The sequence below is a fragment of the Phalacrocorax aristotelis genome, chromosome 5 (genome assembly GCF_949628215.1).
Source record: "Phalacrocorax aristotelis chromosome 5, bGulAri2.1, whole genome shotgun sequence".
In the NCBI taxonomy this organism is placed as follows: Eukaryota; Metazoa; Chordata; class Aves; order Suliformes; family Phalacrocoracidae; genus Phalacrocorax; species Phalacrocorax aristotelis.
Genome location: NC_134280.1, coordinates 29,882,735 through 29,908,703, shown reverse-complemented (window position 1 = coordinate 29,908,703; position 25,969 = coordinate 29,882,735). Strand labels below are relative to the sequence as shown.

The 25,969-nt window shown below is 39.2% G+C and overlaps 1 protein-coding gene across 1 annotated transcript; it reads left to right on the top strand.

Annotated features, from left to right (window-relative positions):
• Window positions 1-3: 3 nt before the first annotated feature.
• On the top strand, window positions 4-25,544 carry CMKLR2 (chemerin chemokine-like receptor 2). Its single transcript, XM_075093724.1, has 4 exons — window positions 4-266; window positions 10,287-10,401; window positions 12,717-12,863; window positions 23,931-25,544. Exon 4 carries the CDS (start codon window positions 23,947-23,949, stop codon window positions 24,997-24,999), a length of 1,053 nt encoding a protein of 350 aa, XP_074949825.1. The 5' UTR covers window positions 4-266; window positions 10,287-10,401; window positions 12,717-12,863; window positions 23,931-23,946; the 3' UTR covers window positions 25,000-25,544.
• Window positions 25,545-25,969: the final 425 nt, after the last annotated feature.

The following is a 25,969-nucleotide window of genomic DNA, read 5'->3' as shown; positions in this document are numbered from 1 at the left end:
CCCGCGCAGCGGGAGGCGGGCCCGTAGCCGCCGCGGCAGCTGCCGCTGCGCTCGGCCCCTGAGGGGCGGCGGCCGCCTCAGCAGAGCGGGGGGCTGCCCGTCCTTTCGGCCCCGGCTGTTCGCTGTCCCTGGAGCTGGGCTGACGCAGCTCGGACGGAGCCCGAAAAGCCTCGGTTTCTCCAGCCAAGGCGCTGGAAACCTGCTCCAACAAACCGGGGGTTTGCGTCTTTTTGTCACCTCCAGTCGGGATTTTTCTGGTTTGGGAGGTAGCGTCTCTGATAAGTTTTATTTCAAGAACCGTGATAGTTATTTCCTCCTTCAAAACACATTATTTCATATGCTTGAGAGTGGACTGTAGGTTTTACACTTTTTTCATGTTTGTCATTAAAAATAGCTTGCTCCTCATGGTGTACCTTGTTTAAGTAGAAATAGAAAGGTCTAAGACTGACTTATTGATTGAGTTAATGCTAGATCTGGGTGTCGTCCCGTTCGTCTGTCCCCACCGCAGAAATGGGTTTAATAATGGGTTCAGGTTCTATTGTTTTTAGTTGTGGTTTTTAGCATTTATCTGCTCTCCCGTGGGAAACCAGCTATTGCATATTTGTCTCATTATGCTGAAGCAGCAGGATTTTTTTAAGTAATCTGGGCAGACACGAAGATACTCAACGCCCCTGTGTGTGAAGGCAGGTACAGATACAGGCTTGGATTGTACAATGGTGGTGGTGGGGAATCTTGAATACACCATAATATGGAAAATTTAAACAGAGCCTGCTGTAAAAAGATGCTGTTGTGTGATTATGAAACCATAGCTTAGAAATGTCCACCCACACTGAACGAGTAATTGAACACAAATCTCAAATGGAAGAACAGCAGGAGAAGACTTTTCTTTAGGAAGTAACTACCTTCATTACTGTTGAATTCTTTTGATATGTGCATAGATATGAATACGTTTTTATTGCTGAAAAATAATTACTTAATACAGAACTGAAGTTGCCTGGTAATATTTTGTTGCCTAGTATAATACAGCACCCGGCAAAACTGGAGCTGATTTAAAAAAAAAAAAAAAAGAGGGAGAGAAGACAACTTTTTAGTTGTTTAGTTATGTGTAGCATAATGTTTTTGCCTTTTAAGGCTGACAGGGTCCCCTAATCATTCTATGCCTGTTTTAGCTATATTCACTTTGTTGGAGATAACTGAATAAGATGATGGCTTACTTGAGCCATCTTGGCAGATACAAGATTCCAATACAAGCATATGTAGGAGAGTCAATCACTTCGGTAACATGGAAAGGATTTCTTAACTCAGTGATGGACAAGTGAAGACCTAGTTTTAGATGGAATCTTATGGATCGGAGTGGAGATTTGTAAGAAGCTGCTGTAAAATTTTGCAGATGCAGTATTTTTGCAGAGAAGACTTACATGCATGAAAGCTCAAGCACGCGCCCAATTTATTGCCTGTCAGCAGAGCTGCAATTTTTAAAAGTGTGTACTCCATCTGTGGCAACCAGACTCTGAAACGTGTTATCTGAGACTAAGATAGTTTACCTTTACGACTGTTCATAGCAGTCTTAGTGAGTTGCTGTGGCTCAGCTGACCCTTCATAACTTGAAACAAAGTAAACTCGATCACATAGCTGAGGTACTGACATTTCTTTTCCAGAATGGCTCATGTAAAACAGAAGTAGTCCTTAGCAAAGAGAAGGCTATAGAGTCTGTCTTATAACGCCATATAGCTTGTCCTTGGAATGTTCCTGAATATTTTTGCAAGGATAGAATGTAAGTCTATCTTTTGGACTATCATTCAAAGACTGCAGAATTTAGACATGTTGCCAAGTATTTATTGACTTTCAACTCTTTCTGTATTTATGAACTTGAGGTTGCACCTTGAATCAAGCTTGGGTAAGGTATTGAGAGATATCCATTTCCCTCAGTCTCCTTTTCCTCCCTAGGAACCTATTCCTCACATACGTGCATGAACACTGAGCAGGGCTTACAAAATTCCTTTCCCCTTTTAAAAAACTCTTTCTCTCCTGTTCTAAGCATCTGATTTTTTCCCTTTGCTGATATCTATACTCATCTATTCAATTTCTGTAAACTGTCTGGTACCGCTTTCACTGCTTTGCTTTCTGCTTTTGCGTTGGTTTGCTGTTTCTCCACTTCCATTAGCAAAATATATATGTCAAAGTACAAAAAACATTAAGAAAAATTGACAAAGGTGAACAACAGCTATTTTCCTAAAAAAAAGTCTCAAATTTCTTCCAACAGTTGGGTTCAGACTGTAAAGAGAGAAAATCAAGGTTGGTAGAACTAGCTGGCAGGAAACTCTTGCCTAGATTTTTAGTTTGTTACATTATGTGCTTTGTACATTCTAATTTTTAAAACCTGATTTATCCTTAAATTGTTGTATTTTGTAAAATTCTTCAAAGGATCTGAGCTCAACATATGAAAAATATATTATTTTTTAAAAGAATAATTGTCTTTTATTTATTTTGGTATGGCACTGGAATTAAATGCAAGCCGGAAAGGAAAAACAAATTTTTATACATTTTATTTTCATTATTATGGGCATTCTGCTCACTTTATCTAAAACTGAGCGTTCTTTTTTTGTGTTGTGCTCAAGGTTTTGTAAATTTTAAGAGCATTGCCTGAGTTAACAATAAAACATCCTTGATATATGGGATATTAGCTTAACTCCAAATATAAGGGATAGTCTAATTTTAAGGTTGCTCTTTCTATTTTTCATTCTCTTGCCAGAACTACCCTATTAAGATGTAAAAAATTGTAACAAATTATCATTTTAATTGCTTAATCATTAACACAACCAAAAAACTTAGCAGTAGTTTTATAATTGAATCATGATTGGATAGGGAACAAGGAAATATTTTAAAATACCCTTAAAACTGAGAGGGTTATAAAAAGCATTTTTTAAATGTATGGACCAATAATTTTCTCAAAAAAAATATTGCTTTACTTTTGTTTAGTCTAGTTTTTAATTTTTAAAACTTTACTTGAAGTATTTTGCAGTTTGAATCTTTTTGCATGTCGTCTTAGAAGTAAATCCTCCCTGAGCCTTTTTTTGTGACTGTTATTTGAAGGCTGTGCTGCTGCTTTCATGGGCTTAGTTTTTCAGAGTTGTATGGTTTTTACCCTTCTTTTTTTGCACTAAAATTGCTCCCAAGAATACATTTCTCTATACATGTACTTTGGAGAATACAGAGGTTTTTATTCTAATAGTGCTGAGCAAAATTCTGAGATACTCATGCTGATCCCAGAGCATAGTATTATTGCTGTTACAGCTGTTGCTGTTTGTTTGACAGGTCATCCAGAAGGAACAGCTGATGAGACAACTCTAAATGTGTCACTTTAAACAGTACAGCTACAAAATTTATCCAAATTCAGTGTTTTCAGAAAGTTTCTACATGATGGGCTACTATGTTCTTACATTACATTTCAAATCCATACCCTAATATTGCTGCAATTGTTTTGAATCTGCCCATTAGTAAATTAACATGTTTTTAGGACTTTCTGTTCTAAAAGAAAATGCAAAGAAATTAAATCAGCAGTTGAGAGGTTTGTATACCATGGCTTAACGCTACCTGAATTTTTTCTTTACTGGACCAAGACAAACCATGCTGTACCTAAGACACTGTGGAGGAAAGGTGGTCTCTTGCGGAGCACAGTAAAATTCACTTGAGTGAAAGTAAAGGGGAGACTCATCTCCTGATCCTTTTCCAGTTTGTAACCTGAAAGAGCAATCTGCTTTCAGAGAACACATCTTTCATCATAAAATGCTGAATAGTTTACTGTTACATTCACAGCCATTTGTTTTCTGTTTATGATTGTTCAGTTCATCTCTCTGAAATAACTATGGCTGTTTTTTTAGGGAACTGACACAAAGAAAAGGACTAGGTCAGGAAGCAGGTTGGGGGTTGCCTCGAGGTGACTGCTCATGAAGTGCAGGATATTCTTTGACCTTCGTGTTGGCATGGAATTTTTTTAGCTTCAAAAGTAACAGTCCCTTAGACTTTCTCAATTCTATTTGCCATTGTTTCAAACTATTTTTCAAAAATAACATGGATTTTTAAATTGTCTGATTGATATAGTCAGATTGACTCTTGAAAATTGGCAAAGATTTCTAATATAATTGTTCACTATCAAATTACTTGGAAATATAGTTTCTGATATGTACATGCTGGAAAATGCAGTGGAAAGTTGTAAAGTGACTCCATTTCCCCATACTGAAGGAAGTTCTACAACCCGAGAGTCTCCAGCTATGAAGGGAATAGAAAAGGACCAGTAGGTTCTTGTATTAACCACAGTCAGATAACATGACTGAAATACACTTATACCCAGAATTATTCTCATCTGCATGGCAAAATGTTTTGATTAGCATTTTTTAAACCAGCCTTTTTATTATAAATTAGTGTGGGCTTTTAAATCAGATGCTAATGTGAGAGTCTTGAAATACTTTAAATAAGTAGAGTAGACTATTACTCCCTTCTAGCCTACCTCACGCTCTATGATAGTAGAAGCTCCAAGGTATTTTTTGCAAAAGTAAATATTATTTCTTGTTACTCAAACAGGGAATAATGTATTTCTGATACAAAGAGATAATTTTCTCAAAGCTTCTTGGAGGGTTATTCTGTTTTTCAACAATTTTCAAGCTCCCAGAAGTTGAGAACCTGCCTTGACCCCTTGGAATATTCTGATTAAATGTTTATATCAATCAATTTCAATTGAACTCTTCTTGTCTTAAATAGATGCAGATGAACATAGGATGATCCTGAATGTAAAATACCCCTACAGCTTCCTTGTCTGTAGTGTCATTTTATAGGAGTCAGGGAGTTCCAAATAGATATACTATTATGTTGAATCACTGGATGTTCTGCAGTCAATTTAAGGTGGGGTCAAAATGTATTCCCAAGGTAGTTAAGTAAGTGTTATTTTCCTCTGCACTGGCTGTTCTAAATCATGTTAAATTTTTTTAATGTTCCGCAATAAACCACATAAGATATTTTCTTATATCTCAGAGCAAGCAGACTCTCTACTTTGCTTTACCCTGGGAATAATTTAAAGAAGGGTTTCTTCATCCTGTGCAGGAAAAAAAATGGAAAGTTAAACAAGTTCCTGGGTTTTTGGTTTTTTTTCCCCCCAAGGACAAAACTTAATTTTAGGCTAGGAATACTGATAAGCAAAAACATCAGCCTTTGAAAGAAACCTTTTCCTCATCGTTTGAAAGTATACAGACATTTTCATGGAAAAAATTAAAAAGAGAGAGAAAGAACTTTTAAACAAAAAGCCTTTTGTTTGATTTGTGTTTCTTCAGCATTGCACGTACTGTTAGTGGAACAAATTCTTTGGATCAGAGTTTAGTCTCTCTCTTTTCTGGTCCATCAGTAAAACCAGAAGTCTCTTCTATGTTGTTGGATGGTCTATGTTTCTAATACTGAAGTAATCAGTTTCTGATTTGCACCCAAGGAATGTACAGTTAGTGTAATTCCCCTTTGCCTAGTTCTCATCTTAAGATGCAGAAGTGTCTGTTCCCTTCTCCACAAGCTCCCTTCTCTTGCCTTGAAAAGAAGGGTCCCTACTTCTCTTGAAACGTCAAGTAGCTACTTAAATAGCCTTTACAGAAAATGATGTAGTTCTAGTCTCTATATTCATGTAAGTTCCATATTCAAGTTCATGCTAAAATTAACTTTTGTATGTCTTGATACAGCTTAAGGAGTAGAACTAGCATGGACAGATAAATATTGGGGATTTTAGCTGCCTCTTTGCTTAGACTGATTTCCTATGCTTCCTTCCCTGAGCCCACTATCAATTTATTAGAGACAGTGCTAGTTTTGCTTTCATTGAAGGCGATGGAAGAGTTAATATTGACTTTATAGACTGAGCCCTTAACTAGCAAAGCATTTCTCATGGCTTCTAGTAATTTACTTTGCCTATATCACAAGCAGCAGGTTTATTGGGATTTATCAGCTCCCATCTCATTAGAGAGGCTGAGAGCTGGGTAGGTGTTTAGAAGCAAAACTATCTTCTCTCCCCTGAGAGTGATCAGAGGAGAGGGCAAATGCAGAGCAGTAAGCAGAAACTTGCGTTAGTTCTCCCTGTCTCACATGCATTTCTATGGATAAATAACTTAAATCCCTGTGGAGTCAAGGTCACCTGGCACACTCCACAAATGTGTTTACATCCACTAAGCAGAAAAACAATCTGACAAATGTAGCTGACTATAAAAAGCAACTTTAAAAATACAAATTAATATGTGCTGAAACCACTGTCCACAGCTTCTCAGAACATCCATAGCTGATTGAGTATGATTTGGATTTGATTTGCACCAGTTTTGCACTGATGTTCGGGAGCATACCCCATTGTAAGCAGCTGGAAAAAGGGATCTGCAAAAAGGGACTGGCCACTTGAAGGAATATAGGAATGCTGTCAGGGTGTGCAGAGATGTGACGAGGACAGCCAAGGCCCACTTGGAATTAAATCTGGCAATGCATGTCAAAGATAACAAGAAGGGCTTCTTTAAATACATCAGCAGCAAAAGGAAGACTGGGGATACAGTGGGCCCACTCCTGAGCAAGGAAGGGGCCCTGGTAACGCAGGATGCAGAGAAGGTGGAGTTGCTGAATGCCTTCTTTGCCTCAGTCTTTACTGCTAAGGCTGGCCCTCAGGCATCTCAGCCCCTAGAAAAGAGAGGACAAATCTGGAGAAAGGAAGGCTTACCATCAGTTGAGAAAGGCTGGGTCAGAGATCACCTAGGCAAACTGGATCCTCGCAAATCCATGGGCCCCGATGGGATGCACCTGTGCGTGATGAGGGAACTGGTGGATGCTCTTGCTGAGCCACTCTCCATCATCTTTGAAAGGTCATGGAGGACAGGAGAGGTGCCTGAGGACTGGAGGACAGCAAATGTCACTCCCATCTTTGAAAAGGGCAAGAAGGAGGACCTGGGGAACTACAGGCCGGTCAGCCTCACCTCCATCCCCGGAAAGGTGATGGAGCAGTTCATCCGGGAGGTCATTTCCAGGCAGGTAGAGGACAAGAAGGCTATCAGAAACAGTCAACATGGATTCACCAAGGGAAGATCATGCCTGACCGACCTGATAGCCTTCTATGATGGTGTGACTGGCTGGGTCAATGAAGGGAGAGCAGTGGATGTTGTCTATCTTGACTTCAGTAAGGCATTTGACACTGTCTCCCATAGCCTCCTCACAGGCAAGCTAAGGAAGTGTGGGTTGGATGAGTGGACAGTGAGGTGGATAGAGATACTGGCTCAACAACAGAACTCAGAGGGTCATGACCAATGGAGCAGAGTCCGGATGGAGGCCTGTCACTAGTGGTGTTCCCCAGGGGTCTGTGCTGGGTCCAGTCCTGTCCAACATATTCATCAATGACCTGGATGATGGGATAAAGTGTAACCTCAGCAAGTTTGCTGATGATGCCAAGCTGGGAGGAGTGGCTGATATGCCAGAACGCTGTGCTGCCATTCAATGAGACCTGGACAGGCTGGAGGGCTGGGCCAAGGAGAACCTGGTGAAATTCAGCAAGAGCAAGTGCAAGGTCCTGCGCCTGGGGAGGAACAACCCCATGCACCAGTACAGGCTGGGGACTGAACTACAGGAAAGCGGCTCTGTTGGGAAGGACCTGGGAGTGCTGGTGGACAGCAAGCTGACCCTGAGCCAACAATGTGTCCTTGTGGCCAAGAAGGCCAACAATATCCTGGGATGCATTAAAAGGAGTGTGGCCAGCAGGTCGAGAGAGGTTATCCTCCCCCTCTACTCTGCCCTAGTGAGACCACATTTGGAATACTGTGTCCGGTTTTGGACCCCCCAGTTTAAGAAGGACAGGGAACTGCTCGAGCAAGTCCAGCGGAGAGCTACCAAGATGATCAGGGGGCTGGAGCATCTCCCTTATGAGGGAAGGCTGAGGGACTTGGGTTTGTTTAGCCTGGAGAAGAAAAAACTATGGGGGGATTTCATCAATGCCTATAAATACCTAAAGGGTAGGAGTCAGGACGATGGGACTAGCTTCTTTTCAGTGGTGCCCAATGACAGGACAGGGGGCAGTGGGCACAAGTTGGAACACAGGAAGTTCCACCTCAATATGAGGAAAAAATTCTTTACTGTGAGGGTGCCAGAGCAGTGGCACAGGCTGCCCAGGGAGGTTGTGGAGTCTCCTTCCCTGGAGACATTCAAAACCCTCCTGGATGCATTCTTGTGCCCCCTCCTGCTCTAGGTGTGCCTGCTCAAGCAGGGGGGTTGGTCAAGATGATCTCCAGAGGTTCCTTCCAACCCCTACCATTCTGTGATTCTGAACTACTGTCCAATTTAAAACCATTGCATCTCCATAAATCCTAAGGAGTGTCAATGGCTGGTCAGTATTATAAAGAGTAACCAGCAGGCTCCATGATTCCACAAGTGCATAGGTGTTCCCCTTAGTTAAGATTCTGAGTAGTAATGCTGCAAAGCAACAACCTTGCTTGATCTCCCATGACTCCTGTAGAGGCACCCTGCCTCGTAGCATGTATTTTCAGGGAGCTGTCTTTAATTTTGTATCGACCCTCAGCTGTTTCTTTTGCGGGGGATTAGGAGTCCTTTTCAATATCCCTGTTTGCAGTTTGTTAGTGTTTGAGACCAGTTCAGTCACGGTAGCCAAGAGAATAGTCTAGCTGCAGAATAGTGAAAGATGGGAACTTGCGATCATCATCTCCCTGTGGATCTGCTTGTTTTGTGCTTTGTTATTCATCATGACAGGCTTCAATAATTTAGCTGTGAATTTTTAGTAGATGAATGCAGAACATGAAATTTAAATACGTCTTGGGGCACTGCGTCATGTCCATTGTGTGTCACACTACAATATAATCCTATTTGAACTGTGGATTTGGGGTTTTAATCAAAAGACCTATTACATAAAAGATGGACGAACCTCCGGAATTTATACTCTAAATGGAAAATAATCTCTCAGCTCTTTGAAAGAAAAGGTGTAGGCAGCTCTGCTAGTGACTTGGATCCTGAGAGGTTGGAGGCAGCTAAAATCCTGAAGAGGTGTGGCTCAGGTTCATCTCTGTGCTTTGGATTTCTTTGAACCTAGTCTGGTTAGGCTTTCAGCAGTTTTTGAGACACCTGACTTAATCTGTATGTTGTAAATTAGATGCATAACAGTAAATTCTGGCTTCCCTTTTGAGGGCTTCTCTCCCAAGACCTCTCTAAGTGACTCTGGAGTTCTTGGTAATTTATGAGGTAAAAAAGTGCAAGTTGGCTAATCCCTATCGCAGTACTAAAGATTGTGAAATACATAGTGAAACAACTATATTTTGCGTAGCCTTATTTTTGTTTCTGTAATCTCTGTAGTTCTCTCTGAAATTATTTTTCCAAACACTGGCATTCCTTTGTATGGGAGGAGACAGCACTTGGCTAAAATGGAAAAAACACTGTTGCCAAGTTGGCTGTTTAGCTATACAATGACTATACTCTTTAGTTCTCAATGACATATCAGAAGGTTTGTTGTTAAGACACCCTCTGAAAATTCCATGGATTTCAAGCATTATCTGAGTGGCAGGTGTAATCTCTTATTTTATAATCATATGAATACAAAATTTGAATAGCTGTGGTCTGAAAGTTATGTAGAAAATTATTCCTACTTATTTATGGAAAATGAAAAAAAAATGTTTTATATACTTACATAAAAACAAAATGTAGGGGGAAAAAAGGGCTATTTCTAATAGTATTTTTTCCAGGTATCATAATAAAAAATATCTTTTTCTTTCCCTTCCTCGTAAATTATTCTCCTGTATTCATGATTTCATAGAATGTAACACTCTGCTGACTTTGTTTGCAGGAGTTTCATTAAGTGCTGCTTTTAAAGATCCTGCTCGAACTTGTAGGTATATACATATATATACACACGTATACGTATAGCAATTCATGTATATGCTTGTGTGTTTTGACCTGACTAAAGTAATAAATGAAGGATTTTGCCTTCTGCAGAATTACTGAATTTCTTCAACACATTATACATTAAAATCTTCAGGTTTCTCATATCAGCAGAGAAAGAGGATGTGGACCTTTCTAAATGAGCCAAACCTCTGTTCATCAAGGTGGTTTGGATTAAATGTGTCGCTGGAGAATTTTGTCATAGTTGCTGACTATGGTATATAGTGGGCTGTTAAGCCACAAGTAAACATTACAACTTTACCAGAAGGATAAGCATGAATAATCATTAGTTTCACAGGAAGGAAGGAAATTACCCTTTTCCTGATTGTCAGGTAACTCTGTCTTTCCAGAGTGGATTTTAATCGATGAGGTGTTAATTCAAACAGTGAGGACAAAGGAACAGTGAAGATCTTTTTTTTTTTTTTAAAGAAAGAACAGAACTGTAAACAGCTGAATCCTCAAAAGGTAAGTAATTTCTTAATGTGTTTTTCAGCTTAAATTAACCCTGAGAAAAAACAAGTACCTTTTGTTTGACCTAATTTGCAAATTCATGGTACAACTTAATTAAATTAGTGCACGTTTACTTCAGTCTGAGGTGTCTGTTAGTGCTGGGATTATCTGCACATACTAACAAGCAGCTCAATAAGATCCGGTGGTCCCAGCAGTGGGAAGTCGTTATCAGAACTATCAGGCAATTGTTGGTAATCCAGGTAAATTAAAGCTACATTGGTTTTGTTTATTGCTTTGTAATTCGTGCTTTGGTGAAGTATTTCTGAAGGTTTTCCTATAACATGCAACTCAAATCATGGGTTACAACAATTTAAAGGTAGAACCATTACAATTTCCTCTGTATCTTTTTTTTTTCCCCATATATCCTCTGGATTTGTTTTGTTTTATAGGGTTAAAAAACCATAAGGACTTAGAAGTGCTTTTAAAACTCATGTGCTTTTCAATAGACCTAGTTTATTTGCTGCTGGACAACCCAATATCTATTATTTGTATGAAAATGCTCTCCTTTGTTCCTTTTCCATCAGGTATAAAGTAGTATTTCTCTGCTCTGCAAGTCCCACATGCACTATATGTTCATGAATGCATGTCCCTCTTCAGTATAGCTCTGGCATATTGGCATATTTAGTATAGAGTAAAAACTCCAAGGCTTCATTAGCTTACCCTGTTGAAAAAGCACAAATGACGTGGCAAAATAAAATACAGCTACCAAGTAGAAAGGAGAGAATACAGGAAAGCAAACAAGGTACATTTTTTCCATTAATTTTCTTCCAATCATATAAATTTCACAAAATTATCTGAAAAGATCACACTTGTAAAATTATGTCAATCATTAATGGGTTGCATGAAAGTGTATATTAGAAAGTCACGTAATTTGGGACTCACCATTCCAGTTTTACTGTGTCTGAGCATAGAAGGAACTAGAACAAGGAAACATTTAGGGCCCAAGCTTATATTCTTCAGGAACTTAAGGTTCCCACTGTGGTTAATCAAAACTGTAGAAGAATAAAGTGCTGTATGTAGCTCTAAACAGAAAACAAGCAGAACAAAATCCTTTCAGATTAAATGCAATTTTGTCTGTAAATTTCTGTTCTCTTTTTTCTCCCAGATATGTTACACATGCTGGTTATACTGTGCAAATCGGGTAATTGCTCATCAGAGCAAAAGTCCCTTTCAATTGAAAAGGAGCAAATGTAGGCAGGACAGATTGGTAGAAAAAAATAATTTAAATGCACTAATCTGCTGTTCTTCGGGGGGGGGAAAAATCTCGTTTTCTATGACAGCTTATCACCACAAAATGTCTTCTGGGTCCTTAGCAGTTGTGATTTCATGTTTGGTACAGTGGTAGGAAGAGTGGGGAACATTGCTGTGTGAGATTTGATCTGCCCTTGGTTGTGAAGGATGAAGCAGTTTAACTATCATCCCCAGTACACGTTAGTGTAGTCCCAAGCCTGCTTTAGTTTATGGTGAAGGAAACAGCCCGTTAAGGACAATTCCTCACTACCCCAAAACTGCTAGAATCCATTGCACTCTCCAGAATGCTCCCTTCACCAAGAAGGTGAAAAGCATCTGGCAAATGTGTGGCTCTGCTTGCTGAGGTCTTTTTCCTTTACTGTAGATTATACATGAGTGTTATCTACCCAGTAATTTCCTCTTTTGTCTTACTGAAATAGTACCAAGCAAGCCCTTGAATTAACTGCCTTACAATAACTGGATTTGGCAAAGTACCTAGAGACACACAGACTCATGTGCCATTACAAGCAAAAAAACCTCTCCTAAAACCCAGATCAAATTTCTGACCAGTGTTGCACTGACTGACAGACAGAGGCACGAATTAGTGATGTTTTGAGGAGCTCACTTCTCTCTTACGTACAAAAGGAGATTAATTTACTAATCATAAATACAAAATTAGTGTATCTCACCGTACAGTTACAAAATGATGCTTTCAGTGTGACTTTTTAAGCATCTTCCTGCTCATTCAACATTATTTTCTATAAACCAGAGTGCTTACAAAGAAATACTGTTCAATCTCTTCTCTGCATAACAAAAAGCAGCCTAGAACTGTAAGGTCTCTTTCCATTCATCAGCCACCACATCTGTTGTTTGCTTGGACACTGACCAAAATGATTCATTCACATGTCTAACATTTATTTTTGGTGAAATACTGGGATTATACAGAAAGGCAATATTTCAAAACTGGGTCTGGAAAACCAAGGGAAGTTGGAAGCAACTTCCTCAGCTGAAAACAAACACGGTGTTATATCATTCTGCAGCTTTATTAGAAGGAAGGCAGTAGCCAAGTGAAGCAGCTGGAATCACACTGAAGTCACTCTGAACTCTGCAGATCACTACTTCTTCCTTCTGCTACAGAGCTCACATCCCTGATTTACAGCGTGTTTTGTTCCAAAGAACTAAATAAGGTAGGTCAATCTCTCTGTTATACTTTAAATCTTTCTCTCCCTCCCTTCTAAGTAATGTGTTTCTACAGCTACAACAACACTTGCAGGCAAATCCTGTAAGGTAGTGTAGCATATAGTGGCTAAAAGAGCTTCTTGGAAGAAAGAATGTGATATTTATTTCAAAGATTATTTTGAACCACCCCTGCTACAAGAAAAGATACAAAAGTATGTGTGAATTTAATTTTTGATTACTTTTGAATGTGTTTATACACACTTCAAGGAGTGTCTTATTCTGTCAGAGAATGGTGAGTGACCTTGATTTAAATCTTTCTCCCTGCCACCATCTCCCGTTGTGTGTTGCTTTTAATTTTTTTATTTCCTTAGGGTTACTGTATCTCCTGTACATATAGCAATTCCCAGTATCATTAGAAATAAGTACATCAGTTCTGATCTGAACATATTCTGGAACAGAAACTGGAAATCATTTCAATTTAAATTGCAGATTAACAAAATAATCTGAAGAATTACAGTAATGAAGAATTTAAAATGGTTTCTGTGATCTGAGCTGGAAGGTGTGTCTGTGTTTTCTCTTAGCATTGTGGAGTAAGGTAGGGTATGAATCTAGCTGTCATTAAGTGCTTGGGAGCATGTTTCCTAGGAAGTGACAAGAAGATTTGAAGCCTTATATACTATTGTATAATGAGACAGGGCTAGATTCCACCTCCTGTTCAGACTTTGTGATAACCATGGCATTGTCACCTGTAGCCTTTCTAAATGTGATCTTGCAAAGCCAAACAATATCCCAGACCTCTTCTTGTAGATTTACGGAAGATGTATAGATTGTCTATGAATTAAAACACATTTGCTTTCTAGCTGAATAAAATGGTATTACTGAATAATTTTTAATGTTTATTAATTAATAGCTAAGGAGAAGAGAGTGAGTGAGGGTACATCAGGGTAAATGAATTTGTCAGATCAGGTTTGTAGAAACTGAGTCAGGATGAACTTGCTTATGACAGCTTACTTTCACTAGCATTATATTATTTTTTTGCCTCAGCTGAACTAGGAAATGCAAATATTTTGATAACCCAGTTTACTTTTGTTTAATGTCACTGCCGCTTCTGCCCAAATTTAAAACATTATCAGCCACTTATGCCAGGATAGAGGTCCTACCAAGTGTACTTTAATCCTATGGATTTTATACGTGCTATGAGTGATATTAGAGTCTGCTTTTATTGCACTTAGAATCTTTTTGAGTGTGGCATAGTCGAAGTTATTTGACTCTAGAGAATGAATTTATGATTCCAATTTTCTAATTGCCTTTGTGAAGAGGAATCGTAAGTCAGGAAAACTCTGTATAAGGATTCCTAGGTGGGATCTGAGTACAAGTTTTTACTGCAGTGGTGGTGGCAGAGGAAAACTGGTGATGAAAATAATGCAATTTGTATGTACTATACATTATAAATTCTTCCTTTTAATTTTAAGAATTTCTTTCTCTGCTGCCAGCAACTTCTGAAATGCTGTTAGATTTGTGTTTCTTTCTAATAGATTGATTCAAGAGGAAAATTTGTATCTCTGTTTCCTAATAAAGCCAGTTAACTTAAACATAAGAAGAAAATTCTTTCCTAAAAGCCACTTGAAGTTTGTGATCTGTTTTTAGATATTAAATTTTTATTAATAACTGCTATTCCACACACTAAGCAGCTAGTTTTGCAGAGGATTATAGTCTGTTGAATGGTCTTGTTATTTGCTTATTTATTCATTTTGTCTTATGGAACGTGCCAAGAGTTCAGCTGTCTCTCTTACTGTGGTGGCTGGTTGCCTGGCTGATTTTCACTCATTATTTCTGACAATGGTTCGATTTGTGTTCATTCAGTCTGAAGCTAGTAGTTTCACAACAGTGCAGGGCTCTGTTGTTGCTGGCTTTGCAAGAGAGAGCTGAGTGGGAGGAACAGTTTCTCATGGCCTGTTACCAGAAGGGATTGCTGTGTCTGGGGTGGGAAGCGTCCAAGAGACATTTGGTTTCAGAAGGGAAGATGCCATCATGCACAGATTGACTCTCCCACACTTGTTACTGCTTTTGCAGTGTTCTTGAGGCTCCTGAAAGAAAAAGAAAAATATGTATCCTGAAAAGAAGCATGTAGTAGTTCCAGGGGAGCTTAGCTAAATCTGTGTTCTTTGTATCTTCAGTACATTCTAGAGGTTGAGGGCCTGGAGACAGGAGCAAAAAGCCCTGTATCAGCCCACGGCTGCTCTTCTCCAGAGAGAATTTTTGCTGGCTATAGAAGCTCTCTTACACCTAGCCCACCATTTTACTGCATTACAGTTCTTTAGGAGAACTGAACAGACCTGCTGCAGATAAAATACTTTTCATTGGTGGGCTCAAAGGGAAACTAATAAAACCCATTGCTACAAGTCAGATTTGTTTGCAAGGGTTATCTGCAAAGGCCAGCACTCTAGACGTCTCTAGTCCTTGCCAGGGACATTAGCTAGCAAAGAGTTGGCTGCCGTCTCCTACTTGTCTTCCCCAGCTCAGGCTCTCGTGTCCCTTTTTGATACTTCTCAAAGGCTGTATTTCAAGAATCACAAGGCACAAGTATGAAGAACCAGCACCTTTTCCCTCTACCCAGAAAGAGATGTTTGCCTCTTCATTCTTTTGGCAAGATCTAATTTCTGCCTCCAACTATACCTTTTGAATCTACTGTTTGGCTTTGGGCAAGATACTTCTGTTCCTTTCCCTACTCTTCTTGTGTCTGTTTATTTTGTCTAATTATAAACAAGGCAGGAATTGTCTCTCAATATGTGCTAATAGTGCCTAGATCTAGTGAGGCTTTGATCTCAAAGGCTAGGGTCTTTGGGTACTTTCCCAACATAAAATACTTGCTGCTTTTAGCAAGTGTGAGCCTGGCACAGAAGTTTTATTCTCTTCTGAAGCCTTCTAGGTAAGAAAGAGGAAGTGGTGAGTATCAAGTCCTGGATCATCAATGTAGTATCACTTTCTACACTCCCATTTCTTCTTTCTAGTGATCCTTTTTTAATGAGGTTAGCCCTACATCATTTTAATGAGATGTTTCAGTAAGGTTAAGAACCATTGTCCATTTAAGACCAAGTAACGTGTTGAACTGAGGGTGTTGTACCATACCTGGCTGAGTCAACTGAGAAGTGATTTGCAAAGGTAATATGGGAAGCCTGTAAAACCAGTATTTCCAAGTTCCTAATTTAACACCTTAATCATAGGCGCCATCTATTCTTATCAGTGCTAGGGAGTGTTCCTAATGCCATATTAGGGAGACAGATAAATATCCAGCCTTCCTGAAATTGTATTAATATGAATTTTTCAATTTTGCAGAAATACAGGCAGCGCTTATGTTAGACTTGATCTTAAAATAAATAAAATAGATAGCTTTGTATGAGTAGGTACATTTGCCTAACACTGATACAGAAGTAGACACCCTTAATCTACTTTACACAGTGATCCTAGTCTACGAACTGTGAGGACAGAATAAAGTATGTTATCAGCTGGAATGTTTTGGTTACATACTAGCCATATTTTGGAACTGGATATTCTGATATACCCATGCAAAAGTATGTGCCAAGAGTAACATAATCACAGCAATGTTATGACCATGCTAGAAGAAACTACTGATGTAGAATAAACGTAGAAGAACAGATCAATTTAGAGGGCAGTACATAGCCAGGCGTACTGTTAGGAGTGACAGGGAAATTAATATGTGAAATAGAATGGGATATAAGAAGGCATATTTGAGGAATGAGTTGTGTTGCTAATTTTCTCTGGGGTTAGCTCTTAACTCTTCTTGTTAAAAGGACTGTCAGTATAACAGATTGTAAGCTATTTTTTATCTGTTATTTAACAGAGGTTTTGTGTCTTGCTGGAGAGGGTTATTTTATTTTTTTCCATAATGACCTGTTGTTATCCTGCAGCAACTTTAGAATGGCTGTTGTCTAACATCTGTTTAATGGGTCTTAATCTGTCTGCTGAGACAACAATTGATAGTCTGAAAGAAATCTCTGCATTCACTCTTTATTCTCTGCTCTCATTTTGCTACTTCCTGTTAGGAGAGAGTTGTGGTTAAAGCATGTGTTTGCTGAAGGAGTACAACCATTAAAAAAATGTGCAGAGCTGTGTAATCATGTAACGATCATATGAATGCTAGTCAAGATCTTCTTTCATCACAAATATATGAAACAGTTGAAAAGTAAAAATTCTAAATGTTTTTTACATGAAAAAATGTAAAAAGCAATGCTTGATTAGAAATACAAGCATTCATTATCTTATCAATTCAGCCACTGTGAAGCTGAGGCACTTAAAATTTTAAATCGGGTATCTCCATTACTCCAGATACGTAGTTAGTATGGTGGCTTATAGCCAAAGAAAATACTTGTGGCATTTGTGGACGAACAGAAAACACGTGAAACTTCCCTGGAACAGTACTTCATTAGTGTGCATATCTTACATGCTGAGGACACAGCCAGTATGATATATGGTGTACCTGCTGGGCTTTGCCATCTGAGAGGTGTGCTTAATGGCTCTGAGGTATGTCCTAGGCCTGCAAAGACAGATTAAAGTATATGATGAGCAAATGGTCCAGGTTCCTTTTCCTTTCAGCATAGAGAAAACAGACAAGAATCTGCAAGGGCTGTCCAGGTAGGTGCTGACTCCCTCCAACACAGTGGGTATGACAGCACATGGGAGAGCCTCTCTTCAGGAAGGGGAAGGTCTCCCAGAGGAGAAGCTGTGGTTTCTCGGCTCCATCATGAGTGAGGGGACAGTGTTATGTTTAAGAAAGGAGGATAGGACTGTGGTTGAACCACTAGGCAGAGATTCTAGGTTTAGCACCTTGTTTGATCAGAGACTTCCTGTAGGTCATTCTCAGCCTCCTCGTCTGTAAACCAGACTGATGATACTTCTCACTTGAGCCCACTTTCACTAAGGGTTATGAATACTGAGGTGATATGACTGGTTATGTAAATACTTCAGCAGTGCTGAAACATACAATATAAGACCACATTTTAAATCTCAAGTGGCACTGTTTCCCTAAACTTCTATTTTTACCTACTTGTAAGACTGATTAGATGTTCTTTTTTTTTCCAGAACGGGGTCGCTTTAAGTGTTTCACAGATATCACCTGTCATTTTCTTGATGTTTGCAGTGGTTACAGCAACTCCTTATGTTCAAAAGGAATATGAAAGAAGATATTTCTACTTTTAGCTGTATTGACAGAAGGAAATAAGAGCAGGAGCAAGTGCTAACTACACAGTTACCAAGTGCCCCCCCCCGCCCCCTGTGCATATTCCAAGGACATCTGAATTTCTTTGTCTTCTTTGGGGATGGAAGTCTTGGTGCTTGAGATCAACATGGAAATAAATCACTTTTGATGCTATGCAGTTGCTGGTTGCAGACATTTATGAGTTACCTGATTGTGGTAATGGTACGCTGCTCAGTTGCAACAGCTGTCTGGATGATATGTTATGTTCAGCTCAGACCTACTGTAGATACTTTTCCTATTACAGCAGCATTATTTAGTTATAAAGTTGGGATTTCCATTTGTTGTTTAACATTTCTGTGGTGGCAAAAGTGCTGGTCTGAAATCATTGCTTTACTGGTATTAACTGAGTCTGCTCTATAGGGGTTTGTTAATCCTGCTGTAATGCTCACTTTGTGTAAAATGTTGTGGGGATATTATCTGGTCAAATGACTTCAATACCACAGATGAAGTGGTGTGTTATGACTAACAGGGTCATGTTTGGCCTTGCTCAAAGTAAGTTGTTTTTGGCATAAATTTTAGGAGATGTCTAGCTAGTACATTGTGTATCCATCTCTAACACTGCTTCACTGAGAGACATAATAGAGAATGATGGTTATTTGCATTCTTGCCTTGTCTGCTAGAACAAATACATCTATATTGTGGCTTGAAAAGGTTTCCAGTCACATATCATATCTATTACAACCCATTCTAGTTGTTGAATTCAGGACAGCTTACAGAGTAATTTTGTTACCATGTCTAATGACCATTAAAATGATAGTCAAGAGATAGGCATTTGTGTATGTGTCAGTGAAAGAGAAAACAGACACACAAGCCTTGAATCTGCTTTTGTGTATACTAGCTTAAAATGCTCATTTCCTAGAAGCTTTGTCTGCAGGGCCAGCTTTAGGCTTAAATTATAGCATAGCTATGATTTAATTTTGTAGTATGGGTATAGCAGGCATTTTGGCTATAGGAATATTTCTACCTGGATGTGAGTGGTTCTTTTGAGAGACAAATATGAATCTATGACAGTTTGCAATCTCATCAGTATTCCTTGTGAGTTCTAGGATCTTTTCTAATGTCTCTGTAAAATACTTGCCAGAAATAGGTAAATAACCCTAAAAAACTTGCTCAGCCTTCTCTGTTTTGAACTTTACAGATAAATTACTGGGTGAATTTCATGTTTATGGTTTTGAAGCTACATAAAAAAATTTAGCACCTCAAAAATCCCAAGAAAATTTTTTGCGGGCTTTCAGGTGAATTCAATATCCAGACAAACTTGCTGAGACACAGCATGACAAGGAGGCTTTAGGTGACCTTTTGAGAAACTAGTTGTTCTCCGACATTTGACTCTTTTAAATGACAAAAGTTGAAGTGAATCAATCAAATAAGTTTCCCTTTAGCCATAGATCAACATGTGGAATGTGATATGCTCAGAATTATTCATAAAGACATTAATAGGAGTGTTTGTGTAACATATTCCCTCTATGAATTTGAGGCAGCCAGCTCCGCAAACCATAATTTTCCTGTTAAGTTGGGACCCATTACTGTGACCTCTGAAATCAATTTAGATGGCCAGAGGCTCTGAGAACTGTTCATCACACTGAACAAATAGATTTTTGGACTACTACCCAAATACTTGTGCTAACTTTTAACTCACATAGACAATGAATAAGCTGTTCCCTTGGTCCTCTCTGCAAATTTCAGAAGTAATGAGGACCAAATGTGAGAGAGAACTGTTGTGGGCTGTAGCCCAGACATGTGGCATAAACTACGAGTGTGATTAAGTTGGACCCTCGCTTGTGTGGTGCCCAGAGAACTTTGAACTCCCAGGAAGACTGCATCAAGTGAAGTTAGTGGAAATTGCAACTGTTTCCTTTGTTTTCTCCTGTTTTAGCCTGAAAAGCCAATGTAATTTATTTCCAAAGCCATTCCACTGACCTCAGGGCTGAGGCATGGAGAGGTCAAACGACTTTCCCTGGTCAAACAGGATGCATGTAGCATAGCCATGAATAGAGTCCAAAGTACTGGTCCCATGTCATAACTGTAAGGCCATTCTTAGTGTGACAAAAGCTGTTCTATTTTAAGCAGACCCAATCATTTGTCCAAGCTGTCATTCTGGCTCAACTTTATGAAATACTGTAATGGTGGCAAAGAAAATGAACTCTAGGTACTTGTAGTAAAAAGCTATGAATATGTCATTTGAGATCCAATTCTGTAATTCCCTGCTGAAATTCAGAGAAAGACAGTTCATGTAGCACATGGTGAAGTCTCTTCTCAGCAGTTCTATGGCTTCGTATTTTAGAAATATTTCCTAATGATCTGTATTTCTTGGTAATTCTGTTTTCTGTCCCAGGACCTAAAAGGTACTAGCACCAAGTGCCAGCCTGTGATATTCCTTTGAAGTCATGTAGTAATTAACTTCTATTTTACAGAAGGGGACAGGAAATGAAGCCTCCTGGTCCAACCTTCTGAAGCCTATTTGCTTAAAATTATGCCACTATATTCATAATTAAGCAACTGAATGAAAGATGCTCAGTTTTCAGAGCTGCTTGTGACCTCAGCAAACAGGAACAGACTCCAGTTAAACAGCTGCTGACTGTACACTTTACACAAGCTGTTTACTATTAAAAAAAAAAAAAGAAAGAAGACAGGATGAAGTCTAAACTTGGTTATATTCATCCGTATATAATACAACACTGTTCTGTAACCTGTGGCTGCCCCAAAGTCCTATTGCCAGGCCTCTAACCACACTTTCCTGTTTATTGAAAAATATTTTGCTCACTCTGGCTCTTTTTGCAACCTTGGACCAGCAGGGACTCAGCCAGTGAACTGCACCAAACCTCCCTTACCCTTTCTAGCAGTTGGCCTGAAAGCCAAGCGGAAACTGCTGGGAAAGTGTCTTGTTTTCTCTACCGAACCTCTGTTTGCAGACAGGTTCATGAGAGTCTTTCCAGCCCAGAAATTAGGCCATTTGTCAAAGATCATACAGGAAATCAGTGACAGAATAAGGAATAGAATTAGATTTCTTCACTTTCAAGACCTAGACTTGAACTGCAAGACAGTGTCACTCTGAAAAATAAAAATGAAACTCATGTATTTGAGACTATATGTGTTTCAAGAACACAAAGAAACATACCTGCTGAATAATGGCTAATGGTTATACCAGAGAAAAAAATCTGGGTTCTTATTGATATAAACCAGCATAGCTCCACTGATAATCTCCTACTGCTTATTTTTTTCAGGGCAGGGCTTAAGACCATGAGTCCTGTTATAGAAGTGCTTCATATATGTGGATGTCAGAGGTAAAAGTTCTGGGTTCTGCAGATGTAATTGTCTGTCTTTGCTAAGGCCTAGCCTTAGAGTCTAGTTCAAGCATCTGTGCACTGGGAGCAATGATATGCAATGTTCCTACTGCTTTTTTGCCCCCACTACTGAGAGATACTGCATTGGAAAGCGGGGAGTTAGAAGTAAGGAAAACTACAAGATTGGAAGAATAATTGCTTTCTAAAGGTGTGCTCTTTCAATGGAGGAGTTCTGAACTACAGGATGCTTGGTAAATATTTGGTATTCATTTAGGTATGTTTTCTTTCTCCTGCTATACATAATCTTTGAAATGCTAAATATAAAATTAATGTTGTTGGGGCAGTAGGCAAATGTTTGTTTGTCGTTATGTTTTTTTAGCACCATTAGGAAAAAAAATGTTTGGGAGGAAATGTTTGAATGCAAGTATTGTTTTGTTGTGCTAGCTCTTGAGAAACTTAAAAGCAGAATTGATTAGTGACTGGAATACAGGATGTTGATCAGCAACAGTCTGAAAAATTGGAATTGTTTTTGATAAATTGCATAATTTTTATTTGAAGGTATAGTTGTGTATATAGACAAGGACACTTAGAAACCCAATTATTAACCTGATCGTCCCCTAAAACTGTCCAAATGTAATGTTGTTCTGGATGTTAGTGGTACTGCTTCTTGTTTACACTATTTCTCAGCAGCTGTTAAACTACTTGAAGAAATGACTCAGATGGGTGGTACTGGTATTTGATGCAGAATCTACCCCCAAAGGGCATGTAATTACATAAATGCAGCCCAATAAGTATCATTTTATCAGGATAGCAAACCAAATAACATTCCTTCAGCCTGATGTAAATTACAAAGGGCGAATGTTATCATAGCCTCTTGACAGAGCAGGCTGCCTTGACCCTTATTACATATTTTTTTAATAAAGAGATTTAAAATTACACAACTTTTCTTCTTCTCCTTGTCTGTCCATCTACGAATGAGAAATCTAATCCTGCTAATGCATGTGCACTTGTGTTCACTTGTGTGAGTAATCCTTTCAAAATAAGCAAACTACTTTTTTGGAGGAAAGGTATGTACATGAATACAAGCTTGCAGATGTGGTTCTACAGGCAGTGTGCTCTGGAGACCCTGCTCCTGTTGCCCTTAGCATGCTAAAATCGATGGAATTACAGGAATGCAGGGCTGGGTTCCAAAAGCATGGGCTGAATTTCAGTTTCTGAATTGAGCTAGTGCTCAGAAGTGTACTGGTGAGCTCATCCATAATACAGCTAATGGACTGGTTGTAATCCTGCTCTCAGGGACAGGTTTTTAGTGCAGCCAAGTCCAGCCAGACAATATATCTTTAAATGATAACAGAATTTAGCAGAATATTTGTTTTGACCATGGCAGATACTTTTGTGAGACTGCGGCAGTCTGTGCTGTGCTGTAGCTTTGTCTGTACTGTGGAATGGACACATAACTTCTGAGTGTTTTTCCTGTCCAACCCCTGTTTGCTATCTGTTTTCCCATTATTTTTTTTTCTGGGTTTTTTCTTTGGTTTATATTTTCCTTCCCTCCCCTTCTCTCCCTCCCACACTCTTCCTTTGAAATCTTAGAAGAAAATTCCTGTGTCAAAAATCATGTTGTACTTGTAAGTTCCAGAAGCTTTTGCAACAGAAGAAAACTGAGACTGTAATTCTGTCTTAAAGAAAAAAGGACACACACATATTTTCACCTATAGCTCCTACAGTCTGTCTTATTCTCCTGGGAAGCTTTATTTTCTTTCATCTATTACCTGTTTCTCAGCTCACCAGTGGAAGAATACCAATTTTATATATTGACCCTGAAATATGTTCTGTATGTTTCCTTCTCTACATCCTTTGCTATGTTAAGGAAAGCTAATACATTGAATGTGTCTGAAAGTCAGCATTCTGTGATACAAAGATAGATACATGATAGAGAGGAATAAACCCATGAACTTTCAGTTGCTGAAGAAACCACTGTCTATGATTTTGTTAACTATAATTTGAGGGGAGGGGTGTGGGTGGTAATTCTATTAAAAATGGCTTACTGGCATTTTAGCTGCACCTTTTTGCCTACATAGATGCCTGGTGCTTCTCTGATTTCTGACAGATATAATCCAGAAAACTTGCTTCGAATAGGAACAGAGCAGTAAAATATGAAACCCGACTAGAAAAGAATAGAAAGATCATGCTTCAGTAAAACTTTGCATCTGGTCTCGCAGAAGTTTATCAGTGATGCTATGCTCAGTGTTCTCTGTTAACAAATAAATGCAAGGAAAACAGTTCCTGAAGATTTCAAATGTTGTCTTGATCTGAGTATTTCTTGAAATGCCTGTGACCAAAATATTCCACAAGTTTTGTGCTGGCAACTGACAACTAAAAAGTGATAGTTCTGTGAAACTCAGTCAATGTTTTGGGTGTTTTTTATGACCAAGATCTTAAAGGAGTTGCAGATTACTATTTGCAGTGCAGTAAAACATTTCTCCTTTGACTGTTCCGTTTCTTCTCTTCCCTAGAAACCAAATCTGCAACATGACATTTGAAGATTTTGAGAACTACTCTTATTTCTACGACCTGTCTGAGGAAGATGAATCACCCCAGTCCTCCCTCAGCATTGCCCATGTGATTTCCCTTTCCTTTTACAGTGTGGCATTTCTTCTGGGAGTGCCAGGTAATGCCATTGTCATCTGGTTTATGGGCTTTAAGTGGGATAAATCTGTTTCTACACTCTGGTTCCTCAATCTGGCCATTGCAGATTTCATTTTTGTTCTCTTCCTGCCCCTCTATATTACATACGTGGCATTGGGTTTCCACTGGCCTTTTGGGAAGTGGCTCTGCAAAATGAACTCGTTCATTGCACTACTTAATATGTTTGCCAGTGTTTTCTTCCTGACATTCATCAGTCTTGACCGCTACATCCGCTTAGTCCACCCAGTCTTTTCCTACAAATATCGGACTGTAAGGAATACCCTCATTCTTAGTGGGATCATTTGGATGTCAGCTGCAGTTATTGGTGGTCCTGCCTTATACTTTAGAGACACAGCTACAGTTCTCAACAACGTCACCATTTGCTACAACAACTTCCATGTGCATGACAGAGAACTTATTTTGCTGACACATCACATTCTCATTTGGGTGAGGCTTGCATTCGGTTACCTCTTCCCACTAGTGACCATGGTAATTTGCTACTCCTTGCTGATTGTCAAAGTGAAGAGGAGAACTGTATTGACTTCCAGCAGGCTTTTCTGGACCATCATTGCTGTAGTTGTAGCTTTTTTTGTTTGCTGGACACCATATCACATATTCAGCATTGTGGAGCTGTCTGCTCACCATGATGAAAACTTGCATGGCTTACTGCAGGATGGCATTCCCCTCTCCACTGGACTTGGTTTCATCAACAGTTGCCTCAATCCAATTCTCTATGTTCTGATTAGCAAAAAGTTCCAGGCCCAGGTCAAGACAACAGTCTCTGAGGTGCTAAAATTGGCACTGTGGGAGGTAAGCCGCTCAGGAACTGTCAGTGAGCAGCTGTGGAGCTCAGACAACACCCACGCGCCTGTGCACTATTGTGAAACTGCTCAATGACTGCTCTTGTCATCACCCATCTCCAAAACAGCTGATAGGAGATTTGGACGTGTTCTCGACTTCACATCTGCCAGTCAGATGTGCGTCTTTGCATATACAGTTTTATGTAAAAGGCTGGCTTAATTGCACTTGCTGCTTTCCTTGAAAGGTTTTTAAAGGACACGTCATTTGGGTGTGGTGTACTTGCAATGCACACACAGCCTGAACTGAAAGTTGTCAGCATAAGTGGAATTGCTTGAACTAGGTTTTTGATCAGGGATGTTGTTGCAATCCTGTTGTTTTGTTGTGGTTCCATACCTCATTGATATCAAAAGAGCACATTATAAAAATATTCCTCCTTGCCATCACTGATAAAGCTCTTGATCGAGGTGTTCTCATCCAAGAGGTCATGGCCATACATCAACAGGTCATGAGTCTTCTGATTGTCTAGTATTGCCTTAAGAAGGAATCACTTGGCTACATCCCAGCTAAGTGAAGCTATTGGTGGCTCCAATGAGAAGAATCCCAAGACAGAGAACACTGAATTGCTGCCCTCCTTGTCAAAAGAGAAAAATAGGGAAATTAAAGTTGATTTCTCCCAGTGCTCTTTATCTTCTACTCAAAACCAAGGACATCCTGTGTTTTCTGGTCATTTGTGCTTTTAGCACCGTTTAGGTGCAAAATACTAAGCAGATGTTTCATGTATGTATTAAGCTCATTTGAAATGTGCAAAGAATTAGTGAAAAGTTTTCTTACAGAGGCTGAGATTAAAGGTCCCCTGCCACACTTGTTCTTTTTCTGTGTTTAAACTTTCAGGCTCAAAGAGGTTTACAACTATCAGTTGCTCTTGATTTGCTCTTAATTGCTCTGTCAAACAAAGGTAAAGTAATAATATAACATTTTGTTTGCCTTAATGCCAATCTTCAAAAAATGGGCAGAGTGAATTCAACAATATTCTGTTACAAGTATGTAGCCAAATTTGGACTTCCTT

Coding starts and splice junctions, on each gene's coding strand:
- CMKLR2 (XM_075093724.1), top strand. CDS start 23,947: ATGACATTTGAAGATTTTGAGAACTACTCTTATTTCTACGACCTGTCT.